Genomic DNA, 14,758 nt, shown 5'->3' on the forward strand with positions numbered 1-14,758 from the left:
AATAACAACTCGACTTCATAAAAATTTAGTGACAATAATATCTTATAAAGAAAAATTACAGATTATATTATATACAGATATACCTACATCATATGGAAAAATATTTCTTTTTAATTCGTAATTTTTTATAAGCTATATAAAAATTATATGCTGCCTATGAATCAAACAAGTTTTAGGTGTTTGGCATATATAGACGCAATTTTTAAGGTCCACAATTTTTTTTCAAAATTTACATTGATCAGTCAAAAAATTTGGAAATAATAAAAAACGCTTTGTTTCAAAATTATTGAACAACAATATTTTAAGAATGAACCGATTTTACCAAAATGAGCACTGACGCGGTTTTCTAAGTATTCCTTATAAAGTTCCCTACTGAATACTAGCGGGAATTTAAAAAATCTTTACATTCACTGGGTTCCATTATTTTTCATTTATAACGCTTAAACATTTAGTGCAATTAATTGCACTACACTACTAATATATTAAACGCACTCCATATTTGAATTTAATAAAAATCTAACGTTTTTAATCAAACCCGACTATATTATTCTCTTTTCCGGAGACAAAATTATGGGAGTCAAAACGAATCCAACATTGTTATGACGATTAAAATTTTCCATTACTTTATCGAAAATAGAAAAAATACCAAAGGTGTCACGTCCTTTAATTTTAAACTAGACTCAACTATAAAGACGCTTAGCTTTGGATCCTAAGTACCTACTACAAAACGAATTAAAAGAAAATTAAAATATTTCGGTCCTCTGTTTTGACTTTTAACACATCGCATACCTAGTTAAAAAAATAGGTTTTCATTTGTTCTGACAACAATCTTTATCGGTTCATCCCATCGCGAAAGTTTGTATGGATGTTTGTAACTCTTTAACGCCGCAACTACTAAACCGATTTGGCTGAAATTTGGAATGGAAATAGATTTTACTTTGGATTAACACATAGGCTTTTAGTCCCGGATAAATTCATGGTTTCAAGGGATTTGTGGAAAACTAAATGTCCGCCAGTCTTGTCTAAATTAGGAATTCACCATTAGGCCAGCTCCACGGTAGGTATCATAACAGCGTCATGTACTTACATGATTACGCAAGTAGGTACATACACCAAAAAAAAAACTTGTAATAAAGAAACAAAGCGATATTAGATTGAATATACATCCAGTAATCTATACAGTTTAATTTCGGCATGAAACTAGAATGCACGCTAAAATGTAGAGACGACTACGATATAAAATTAATTCAAGCGCGATGATTCATAAGAGGGAACTGCGAATAAATCAACCCCCGGCTGATTCAGTAGAGAACTGTACACCGCCAGGTGGCGAGACACGTGCCGTCGTAAAATGCGGAATACTTAAATGGACGAAGAGCGTGTAATGACCAGACCTACCTCATTTTATGAAGGTTTTAAGTTTGTCAACCTATTGCTCCTATTGTACCATAAATACGGTAGCCAATTGGGTACGCTTCAACACTTGATACCTGCTATCTTCCAAAGCAACAGTCTAAACTCTGCGTGTCTGGCGACTGAAGATATGATTCTACATGATATCAAGTAAAAAATAACGAAAATTATTTATTTTCTACAAGTTAGCCCTTGACTACAATGTCACCTGATGGTACGAGTAAGTGATGATGCAATCTAGCAGGCTAACTTGTTAGGGGTAGGATGAAGTCCACACTTCTTTCGGTTTCTACACGACATCGTACCGGAACGCTAAATCGCTTGGCGCTACGTTTTTGTGGGTAGGGTGGTAACTAGCCACGGCCGAAGCCACCCACCAGCCAGACCTGGACTAATTAAGAAAACCTCAATCGACCCAGTCGGGGATCAAACCCAGGACCTCGGTCTTGTAAATAGACTGCGCCACGGAGGCCGTCAAAAACGGTTTTAAGTTTAGAACTTGTTCTATTCTAATTCATATTTACCTAAGGTCTGAACATGGGATAACAAAACTATCAGCCTTCACAAAAAAAGGTACGTCTGACTACCACAGGCTCTCGCTGTAGAATACTTAAACGTACATCTACATACATTAAAAACAATGAAATTGCAGCTTGCGTCGGGCCCGTTGACCTTTCTTTTTACACGCAAGTACACTTCTGTGTTGGTAGGTACATCGTTATGCTACTTGCAGCTAAAAATACACACACTAAGTAGGTGAGGTAAACGTTCCGTGTATAAACTAATGGCCTGTGTAAAATGGATTAGACACGAGTAGCCTAAGCAGATCCTGTTTAATAAAATGCTAATACAACTAGGTAAATTGTCGAGAAAAGCTTACTCGTTCTAGGAATTCTGTGGTTCTTGGAATGGTAACTAATTCGGCCCCATATAAAATAAGCACATTACTTTATTTATGGTCGATCATTAAGTTAAACATACCCGCAACACCCTGTATTTTACAAGTATTTAAAATACAGGGTGTTGAAGTATTTCCCATAACTTCAAGGTATTGACGAGTCCACTTATAGGAGCCGAACTGCAGAATACGCCTTAATCTGTCCTTGCATTTAATACGTAATCGTAGTGGTAAGACTGTCGATGTCGACGAGATATTGCAACTGGCACTCCGCACTTCACTAGTAAGTTACTTCATGATATTCATCAATGAATAAGTTTGGCTAGGTCATAATATAAGGATGCGTTATCACAATTTAAGATCTATTTACAAAAGAAATATTCTTTACTCGAATAATATTCATTTTAGAGTACAATCATGTTCCTTAGGCATGTTTTACTAATTTTCCGTAAAGAATATAAGCCTAGAGTTATGAAAAATACTCCCGAGCACCCTGTATAGTCAACAATCAACTGCGATGCAAGTTTGTGTGAAACGAGAGCTCATATATGTTTGGATTTGCCTTCCAAACCAGTAGTAGACTTCCAACAGATAAACTTGATATTTCTGAAAGTGATTTTCAAACTTACTTGAACTAACCTATTTGGCCTTAATTTGATTTGATTTCTTAACCATAATTTGAAGTGAAGCCGGTTCAAGTGGGAAAGATATTGTAGATATATATAAAATAGTTTAATAATGTTTCAAAAATTATGTTATGTAAAAACCCGGAAGGTCACAAAATTATTGATTACACTCTCGATGAAGTCATCAATATTCTTTTTCAGTGCGCTTTCATTTGAGACTCCACTCGAGTATATTTGCAGACATTCGGGTTTTCTTCTTTGACCTTCAACCCCCAGAACTTTTGAACGGCTCAACCGATTTTCATCAAATATTTGTAAGACCACTCTCTTATAAGTCACCATTCATACAAAAAAAACTAAATTGAAATCGGTTCATCCGTTCGGGAGCTATGGTGTTGACAGATTGACAGACAGACAGACAGATACGTGTAAAATATAACACCCCTCTCTATGCGTCGTGGGTTAAAAATTTGATTTTAACAGATGATATTTTCTTTCGATCTTGCGTTTTGTTTTTGGTATGGTTGTTTTATTTGTATACAATTTATCTACTTTCATCTAAAATATGTCTACCTTTGATGAATTTTTCGAGATGTAACCCTAGAATTAATACAATGACCTACCGATATAAAACAAGGCATGCACGACTGTGCAAGGAAGCAATTTAACTGAGCTCAGTGGTTTAATTCGTGTGGATTACCGATCCCGTGGGAATTTTGAATGTGTGTTGTTCTAGACTATAATATATCTATGTACTATTTCTCATCCAAATCTGTTAAATTCTGGAATTAAGAAATACTGTAACTAATCCGATTTGTTTTTGAATATGTCTGTAAAATAAAAATACAACACAATTTGATGATGATTTTAAACATACCTCGTAATTGAACCTAACTCATGGACCAAGTTTCATATAAGATAAGTTTATAATATAGGCACATAGGTACTCATTTCATTGATTCTAATCAATGACAATACCTAAACCTTTGTTGGAACTATTGACATCAAATATTAAACACCTAATTAAACCATAGTTTATAATGTACCTACCTAATCTAGGACATGTCTCTATATCACTGATTTATTAAATATTATATTGCTAATTATAATGCCCTTGAAAGTCCGCTATTGTAGCCTATAATGAAATAACTAAACATTTTAAAAAGAACTTCTGCTGACAGAAGAGCTGGCTCATTTTTTATGCCAAGGATCAGTCTGGCTGTCCAACGTATTAACGCAGCCAGTATTCTTGCTAGCATTCTACCTGGGCATGATTTATAAAGCTATATTTATATACCTCAGTTAGCTTTAGCTTCGTACTAAAAAGCCGTTTCAACTCATCGACCTCTTTTATAAAACCAGCAGAACCTCGCAGTTTCACCCGCGTATTTCCCATTCCGGTGGGAATGCGAGCATAAAATATAACCTATGTTACTCCCTGACAATGTAGCTTTCTATTGGTGAAAGAATTTTTCAAATCGGTCTAACGATTTTTGAGTTACATACAAAAATACAAATCTTTCCACTTCATAACTCTTCTCCTTCTGACAGCCTCCGTGGCGCAGTTGTGTGCGCGGTGGATTTACAAGACGGAGGTCCTGGGTTCGATCCCCAGCTGGGCTGATTGAGGTTTACTTAATTGGTCCAGGTCTGGCTGGTGGGAGGCTTCAGCCGTAGCTAGTTACCACCCTATCGGCAAAGACGTACCGCTAAGCGATTTAACGTAGCGTGTAGAAACCGAAAGGGGTATGGATTTTCATCCTCCTCCTAACAAGTTAGCCCGCTTCCATCTTAGATTGCATACCATCAGGTGAGACTGTAGTCAAGGGCTAACTGGTAAAGAATAAAAAGTGTGTGTGAGTGTGTTGTGTAGAAAAGCAATACTCACCATCCTCCTTGTCTTGTGAGCGTGAACCCGAACCTCGCCTCCCGGTCGACGGAGACCCTGATCCCGATGATGCCGAGTCCTTGCGGCGACACTACCTGCCCTCGCATCACCGACACTCGGCTGCACATCACACCGCTTATCAGATCGAGCCGACCGTAGCACCGATCGCACAGCGACATGATTCACACGATTCACACATTTCTTTTAACGGCTTTTTGTGTTATTATTGAAGGGTAAAAATTATTGCTACTATTATCGTCATTTAATAATAAACAAAAGATCTTATCCTTAAGGATATTATTTCAGAGGGTTTATATCATTAATTTGTGATGACAAAATATTTGGCATTTAATAGACTGCTTCCTGGATTTATATACATATATTTTTGATTTATTTACTCGTGGCATATTTACCCGACTGCGTCAGAAAGAGTGTAATATTTGTAAGTGAGTATGTATGGCAATTTGTTTCGCACTACCCAAATGGCTGGACGATTTTGACACAGGCATGAGGTGTCATTGAGTTCACCAGAACTGTGGTAGTGACATAAGCTATAGAAATTTTTAAAATGGCGCCCGTTAATGAAAAATAGGCGGAGGTGGGTTTGTTCTTTACTTACCCTAACATATGGGTATCAAACGAACAATATGGATATCAAATGAACAGTATGGGTATCAGATAATGTCATGAAAAGATCATTACAAAAATATATAATACTAGCTGACCTGGTAAACGTTAGTTTGCCTTATCGGTATTAACAATAGGGGTTGATGGTAAAGGATGAATATTTTGCTACTATACTTCTACCCTGAAGATACCCTACCTCTACCATAAATGCCATTACATGGTATTAGGCTACCATACCAATAAGTGATAGATATAATCCACGTACCAATTATATTGGGACTCTGGAAGTAACATTTTGCTAGAAAAAATGTTTGAAATGCAACCAACATTTGTAAAATTTTCACGAAGAAAGTAGAAAAGGATGTAACTGGTAACAGTCTTAAAATTCAAAACCTCGTTTTAAACACCAGTTACGTGCGAGGGCGACCTTAATTCGCGAAGTGGTTGCCGTGTAGCATGAAAAAGCATTCCTTTTTGCAGTGTGCGTAGTTCGTAGTTTACAACGTGCATTCAAAAGGCCGTACAAAAAAGAACCGCCGGGTCATCAGAGCATTCTGTCATGCATTTCACAGGTACAGATTTCACACGTCTTTAGTAACATAGTGACGCCTTTGTCCACAGGGAGGAATTCTAACAACTTGTGGAGTGACTGCATACACGATTTTTTGATGAAGATAGACTTTCGTACCCATTTTTATGTAAATGGAAGAATTTGTACTCAGCTATTTAGTTTATGTATTATTTTATATCGCCATTTACCTAGCCCCAGTAATTTGAAAAACAATGTGAATATATTATAAGATCGAGTAATAGTAAAGATACTAAATAATTTCACTGTAATTTCTGAAAGTAAACAGTGTAGGTGTTTTTTTATTAAGTCATTTTTGAAAAAGGAAGTTTGTAAGGCGGTTAATAACTGAAGGGCGATGGCCTAAATGTCATATGAAACTTTGGTGACCTAATAGATACATTTTATACATGTAATTTGAAATATTTTTTATATAGAGCAACGACAATTATAAGACCCTTTTTTCTTTCATCCAGTCCAAAACTCAGATTTTGTTTAATCTACTGTGAAAAGTGCATAAAAATCCGTTAAAAAGTTCATTTATTGCAGGCAGTTCTTGACGAAAGCGCAAGGATTTTGCATAAGTAACAAATATATTTTCTCGTGTAAGTAAGACCTTTTCATTGACACCTGAATTTTTGACATTGAGTCGACACCCAAACTGCTAATAATTTTTTAGAAAAAATAATGCCAAAACAATGGCACCAAAATAAGAAATATAAATATTATTATTTTTCAAAATACCAATTGAAATTCAAAAGTTTTGAGTAATTAAAAAACATTTATAATAAAGTTGGCAATGTACCTAATAGTAGGTCTAGTATTAAGAACCTGACATGTACCCATTATGGTGTAGATACTCGAGTATTTAGCCAAAACGGGAGAAATATTTGCTAGGAAAATCTGCAAATATAAAGGTAGAGAATTCTAAATTGCCTTAATTTGTAACTATCAAAAAATTAAACCATTGTCTCTAAGCATCATTTGGGTTTGAAGATTAAAAATAGCCTAAGGCCAAGTTTATCAGACCTTTTAGTTTTTTATTAACTGGCCAAGCTCAAAATATATTTTTAGTTGATATATTAAAATTGCAACCGACTAGAAAATTTACCCGTGCTAAGGTGTATACAATTTTAATGATTCCTGACTTTGCTTAAATTTAAAAAAAATTGAAAATGGACTTTTAAAGTCAAAAAAATTGACAGACTAACAATTTCCCTTAGCCATACAGGCACCACAAGCTCTTTTAAGTCCGTACCGATTCCATAATATTTCTACCGATACTATTAAGCTTATCATGATTGTTTCGTACATTATTACGCGATTTTGAACATCATCGATGATTCGTTCACTCAATTTGTATCACTTGTTGAGGTAACATTATTTACGCCCTTAAATAAGATGGACAGATATCATGATGATTTTGTAAAAGGTTAAGTTATCGCAACGGCTTATGAGCGTTTGCCGTGGTTGTGGGGGTAGATATGCGTAAAACTAAGTTAGCTAACAGACTTAACTTAGGGCCAGGCCACAACAGTGCGTTGCGGCGTCGCATCGTAAAAACAACATCGCACAGCTATGCGATGCGATGTCGCAACGCAAAAATTTCATCGCATACGACATCGTACGTAAAGACGCTAACCAACGTTTCAGTTTCTAGTGAGACATGGATCGCACTGCGCGTGTTCTACTTCTGCTTGCGTTAAGGCGTATTAAGAAAAAGAAACAGAAAAGAAAGTACTGGGTGCACCCATTACTGACAATTATGAATAAAGATGGAAACCACTTCAAAAGGAAATATGAGGCGCTAAAAGTGGACGAGGTTAAATTTTTCGATTACTTTAGGATGAGTGTAGGATGTTTTGAAGAGCTTCTTAGTTTGATAAAGCCTCATTTACAAAAGAAATACATATTTAGAAAACCCATCGAACCTCTGGAGATGCTGGGATTAACTATAAGGTAAGAAAAAAATAAACTATTTATACTATAATCATACTGTTTAATCATTTTCACAATTTAGTGTTATTCAAAACTCGTATTCCGATTGTGTAAAGATATCAGGTGGTCGACATCGTACTCCGCCATATCGCTTAAAAAACACGTGCAGGTCGTTCAAAGTATGGACACCGACTAAACGGCAACGCGTTGTCGCATCGCAGATTTGTACGTTGCGCAGCGCATCGGAAATTTCCACGATGCGTTGTGCGGCGTCGTTGATTTTTGCGATGCGACGCCGCAACGCACAGTTGTGGCCTGGCCCTTACTGCGCAATAAACATCGCTATCGCGTCGCACTTACAGGAATTGCGTGCGAGTTGTTTAATGTTTATACTTACTTATACTTTAATGTTTATACGTACTTAGGTATACCTATTTACTATTTTTTTTTTATATTTTTGTATATATTTACTTAATTGTTTTATTATTACTATATTTGTTTAATAGCGTAACCGACATTGGTGTCGAGGCATGTGTTCGATTGGCGTCAATTATTTTTTTGGTATTACCTACGAGTATGTAATATAAAATAATCAATTATTATCTTAGATTATACATCCCTCTTGAATCACTTTAAAGTTTAATTACACAAATAAGTAGATGATTTATAGTTTCAATTTGAAAACGTTAAGATTTGTGTTTGAAATGTTTCACGTGTGAATCATATCGCCGTGCTCGCTTCCTCAAATCTATTTTGATTGAGGTTATCGTGCTACCGTATATAACTTGCAATCAAATCTGTGAAAGTGAAGTATGAAAATAAAAATTGGAAAATAAAATAAGAAGTCTTTAGCATTGCACATTCTCTTATTAGGATCAGCTAATCTAGTTCAGACCGTTGTTTATGTATGACATTTATATAAATTACGAAATATATTATATACCAGTATACATAAACATAGGTCATTCTAGATATGTATGTAGGTATAATAATGCATGTAACAGCTGCCACATAGACATATTATTTTCTTTGTATTTAAGAGCTAATATATTTATAAGTTAAGTCATCTATACTGCATTTGAAATTGGTGCGAAGTGCAATCACTAATATATAAATGGAAAATGTTTCGTCAAGTGCCATTCTGTGTCTTAGGTAATAACGATTTTCTGTTTTCGAATAAAACACACGACACGATAATGCGGCATATATTTCGTTTTTCCCAATTGAAACCCTGCGTCCAATTTCAATGATGTATTTGGAAAATATTTATTTCTTCAAATTAAGCACCATCTACTTGTGAAAATTATCCCGACATTATGAATACTAATCTAGATTATAAGTTAGTTTGGTTTAATCCAAATCATTAAGCCCTTTCTCGTGATTGACTAATAAACTTCTTAACATCTTAACAAACATCAAAATAAGTATATTTATAATATAAACTATCTAACTCCATTTTAAATTTCGAAATAAGGTGTAGGTATATAATAGTAGAAGATATCTGTGTGTAGGTATACACAGCAGGCTCTTGGAGAAATCTTAAATGATTAAGCTTTATTGAAAGTCAATTTAATAATTAGAGCTGCTTGCTTGCGTCGACTTCATTGATTAAATCACGTAGATTGATGATTCGCTGAAGACAATTATGATAAAAGTATGATGAGGATGAGATATCTATCTACTGATACAACCAACACTTGCAATAATTACGCATCGCAGGTGCCCTGTAAAAAGAATTCGTATTTTGTAATGCAATTACGAATTAGGTAAATCAATCTATGTTGCTTGATAAATATAACGCTTAGGTAGATATAACACATGTATTAATATTACGAATAGATGAGTCGCAGTTATTAGCATCTTGTTACAGAAATCACAGTCTTAAGCGAGGTATAAAAAAGATTATTAAATTATAATAATCTTTTCTTATAGCTATTTATAGATGCTGCTAGACGAATATGAAGCCACACTTTCCTGAGAAAATAACCTGAACATCAAACACATTTATATATATTTTAAGGAATCAGAAAGACACATGAGAACACATATTAAATGAATAAATGGAAACATATTTTATAATATCAGTTGATTGCACCAATTTCAATGCGTTAATACAAAAATGTAGGTAAGTACTTGATGACCGTTGATGGAAGCAATGATTATAATGTACAGTGTTTCATATCGCTGTGAAGTGTTTGAAGTAAATTAACAAGTCGTTTTGATTAGTTACAAGGTTGAGGATCTAAACACATAAAGAGCTGGGGCAAAGGGTAAGGTGGTTGGTCAACAGATGATAGACGCAGACAAAGGGTAAGGAATACATAAAAGGGTAAGTTTATTCAAAGCTATATTTGCGTGTACGCTGAATTTTGCTCAATCGACGACGTAGAACTCGCGTCTCGTTTCGTATATATTACAGCCCTACGCCTAGCCTATTGTGTTTTTAACGTTTTGCGTGAAAGCGTAAATGATTTTCCTAATTCTTTTTTTTTGTAATAACAAAAGTATATCATAGTATTATGTGAGCTATTATTAATAGAAGCACAGTAGACGAGAACAAATATTACAAAAAATACGACTGTGATTGCGGCAAAACATTATTGTAAAGATGCAAATTTCGACGTGATTCTTACGAATCCATAAGTTATTAGCCCATGCCATTCTGCCGCAACCACAAAGAACATTTAAGACAGACATACAGATGTTACATACACATAGAATGAAACGAATACAGACAAAGGAGTAAACGAAAAGTGAAAAGCGTTAGTATCGCCGTTCGCGTGCCAGTTAGTAGACCAGACAGGCGGCGGGCGAAGGCATCACACACATATGCAGGAGTCGCAACAAAAGGGAATAGGTTAACAGATACTGAACACTGAGGGGCGAGGGCGGGCTGACTGACACTTACCATGGTGTAAAGGAATCCCAGAACTCGCTAGGAGTGGCGGACACACGGCGGCACAGGGACACAGAAAGACAGGACAGATTACTACACAGATACCTACATCCCTCAGTGCAACCCCACCCCGATTTGCTACCGGTGCGGCCGGCTGCGCTCGTCTACGCTGGTTACCTTGCGTTATAACACTTGCTTTAATTGTAATGACTGATTCTAATGTATTCCCATAAGTTAGTACCGATTAAGAAATGAAGCCCGTTTGCATTATAACAACGCCACCACTATTTAATTTTGTATTAACTGTATTGCTGATGTAATAGAGAACTATCAAAGCGTTTTTGCAATATATTTTAGTTATGAAATGGTTGGCGCGATGGTGAAATTTTTTATACTTTGCGATAGAATTGGAATGAAACAAATGCCAGAACGCAATATAACCCTTCCGGAGTATTTAACACAAACAAAATAGTTAAGCGGCTCGTGTTTTAATGCAAACAAACTTTGGAGGCGCTTTTGCATATAAAGCGAGGTGGGTTGTCTACTTTATTTATTCAGTTTTGCTTTGTCTTATTTTGTTATTGAAAGAGATTAAACCACATTTTTTTAACTGAATTAAACCGTATTCATTGTTTATGATATTCGATATATGAATTTACTCAAATCATGAAAGAAGCAAACTATTATGGCCATTTTTGTTTATTTTTTTTATTCTTATTTACTACTTTTGAAACATTAATTACCTAATGCTTTTGTATCTTTCATAATTTGAGTTACTAAAAATGATATTATTCTTTTTAAACTTGTTCTATATTATGCGAAAGACAAACAAAACTGTTTGAAAGCTTTGAGCACTCGGATTTTTTCTTTTTTTTTTAACCTTCAGACGCTTTTTTATTGAGACAAACAGGTAGGGTAAGACACACACAAGGGATAAACATTAGACAATACACAACACATCGGATCTGGTGTGAAAACATAACGATTTAAAAAGTAATGAAACTAAAAACACAAATTATAAAAGAAAACGTTAACCATGCCGGGATTGCAAATAATAAATCAATAAGTTTGCTTTGTAAAAAATAGGAAAATCAAAAACACTTCCACCAGATGTGAAATAAACAGTAACATTATAAAAATATTTTGTTAATCAAATCAAAATAACCACACCAAATCCTCGGAGAGGTTCAGGAAGATGATAGGGATCAAATCGGTAAGGTACTAAGTTCCTACATACAAAATGTCATCATAGGTTTTGTTTCTTTACGGGTTAATAGATATTATTAGTATGGCGATGATATTACAATTCTACAGATATTGTTAGGTGCAATTTATCAATTTATAACTGTGCAAAACCGATAGGTCAATCCTAAACCAAAGTCGTGTAAAAGATATCGTCCATGATATATAAATAAAAAACAATTCAAATTGTCGATATCTTTCACGTATGAAGTGATTCGGTGTTATATATACCTATTATAATATGTATATATCAATTCATATGTATATTACTTCAGCTTTGTCAATTATATATCACTTACCCTTCAGAGTATTCGTCCATGTGGGCGTAGCTTTGGACTGAGTTTTCTTCGATGAGGAATTTGACGCGTTGGTAGAAGGACGCAGTCACTGACGGCGGTTGCTTCCGAAGCAGTACTTCGACGGGGTCGTTAGAGGCCAAACACATTATGTGTTCGGTGCACTCAGGCCGGCTGCAGCACTCAGAGTCGGAGCAGTCCGTCATGCCATCTTCAAAACGGTAGTTCCATTGTCAACCAATTCACAAGGCCAGACCAATTTAGAAGAAGAAGTAGCTTAATCTAGTAAATGACTTTTTAGAAGTAACTTAATTACGAAATGATCATCATTATCAGCACTACAGGGCAGTCCCCCGTACTTATAGGTGAAGATATATGGAGCTTGGACTCCACCACGTTGCTCTAATGTGGGTTGGTGAACTTAGGTTTATGTTAAAGTCCTCAACGACTGCTATTAGATGATGATAATGACCAGGATTGACGGCTCAACATGTTCTCTGAGGCACGAGAGCTAACACCACTAGCTTCCCAACTCCGGACTGAGATTTCAACTGAAAATGTCTCAGAAGTAAAGCTCAATATCTCATAGCTCGACCAGAACTTGAACCCAAGGCCTCGTGATCCGTAACCACATAGACTAACTCTAGACCAACGGGGAAATTTTAAGAAATAGGTAACTACTAATAATACCTTCGTCGTTATCTTCGTTGTCACTGCACGACAGTTCCAAGGCGATGGAACAGTCAGTGCCCGCCCAGCCGTCGGAACACGAGCATCGATACACGCCGTCTTCAAGTAGACATTGACCATGACGACTGCACCCATTCGGACAACCAGCTGGTGAAATATGGTGAAGCTATTACATTTACAGTCATAAAACAGAACATTTCCAGTTCATCATTCAGTCAGCCTATTCTACCTCTAATCAAAGGAGAGGGGTTACGGAATATAGTCCTACCACGCTGCTACAATACGGGTTGGCTGGCTTAAGGTAGCCTTCTATTCTTGGCGACCGCGCGACCCACTGCTTAGTATGAATTTATATGGAGCACTAAACAAAAGTGGTCGCGTGACGCGGTCTCGGGCTTTGGTCGTGCGACTCTGTCGCGGTCGCATGGCGCGGTCGTGCGTCGCAGTCGCCAAGATCAGAATTCTACCTTTAGAGTGATAATGTTAAATTCATTAACGCCCACCAGTAACGTGCATAAGGATTGTAACCATGGTAGGCACTGTACGTTCAAATTGTAGAAAATGGAGAATAGCTTCTTCAATATAAGTTTATTAATTCCTCAGGGTAGGCAGTGCATTTTTGCATCTATAAAGTGCACGCTACTGATGCCCACCATCAGATCCTACTTATAATGACCAGGACAGACGACTTAACGTGTTCTTCGAGGCACGGGGATATGACCGCCAATTCCCCTACTATAGGCTAACTATACATGAAAGTTTTCTTAGTCCAACCCAAGATTCGAACTCAGGACCGAGGCACATAGGCTAACTAGTAGATCAACAAGGTATTTCCACTTACAGAGTAAAAAAAAATAACAAGCACATACTATACATAATACACAATACACAATACATAATACACAAGCATATACTAAACGATGTATACCTACTACAATGTATATAAATATAGGTTAAAGTTTCATTAGAAAACACACTTACGTAATGTGCAATGCCTGCCATTCCACCCTTGCGTGCAAACACACGTTCCATTTTTGCATTGGCCGTGTTCGTGACAACGACTGTCACAGGGTCGTTGGTCGCACAGTGACCCCGTCCAGCCGTCGTCGCAGCGACAGACCCCTTCCGCACAGACCCCGTGAGGTCCGCAATCCAATGAACACACAACTGGAAATATGTAGCAAGATTTATAACAAATTTTCAAATATTACATAGTATTATAATCATTATATGTATAACACAAAGTTGCTCCCTGCGTTTGCACCCTAAGATCTTTTAAACTACCCAACGGAATTCAATAATAGATAGAGTAAATCAAAAGCTTTATATGTATTATACTAAAATGATTGAGGGTTTCCTCGCGAAGTCTCGTGTGATCGCATTTCATTATTTAAATAATGCTAAACATCATAACAGCTGTTATGTTCCTAGACAATTTGGATGCGGTTTCTTTATTTGAAAGCTAGTTTCCCAGTGAATATTATATACATAATCTTAGTGAGGTATAAAATTAAAGAAAACGACAATTTTTGTACATTACAATTGCAGAAAACGGTAAATTTTTTAAAAAGTTTTATATAAATTGATGAAAAACATTTCTGACTTTACAGTTTTAAACTTTAGCTAATGACTGTCAGTGATTTTTAATTTTGACTTATTGAACTCTATTCGTTATT

At 36.0% G+C, this 14,758-nt stretch overlaps 1 protein-coding gene across 5 annotated transcripts in view; it reads right to left on the reverse strand.

The window, feature by feature from the left end:
• The window catches only part of LOC112046487 (teneurin-a), an 84,957-nt gene that overhangs the window by 14,134 nt on the left and 56,065 nt on the right, over window positions 1-14,758 (reverse strand). For all 5 annotated transcript variants that reach the window (XM_052882008.1, XM_052882006.1, XM_052882009.1 and 2 more), the window contains 4 exons: window positions 14,064-14,249; window positions 13,083-13,229; window positions 12,396-12,603; window positions 4,826-4,945 (listed from right to left, as the gene is read on the reverse strand). In XM_052882008.1, the coding sequence (XP_052737968.1) occupies window positions 4,826-4,945; window positions 12,396-12,603; window positions 13,083-13,229; window positions 14,064-14,249 (661 nt within the window). The remainder of the gene's footprint in view (window positions 1-4,825; window positions 4,946-12,395; window positions 12,604-13,082; window positions 13,230-14,063; window positions 14,250-14,758) is intronic.

This window comes from Bicyclus anynana, chromosome 6 (genome assembly GCF_947172395.1).
Source record: "Bicyclus anynana chromosome 6, ilBicAnyn1.1, whole genome shotgun sequence".
NCBI lineage: Eukaryota > Metazoa > Arthropoda > Insecta > Lepidoptera > Nymphalidae > Bicyclus > Bicyclus anynana.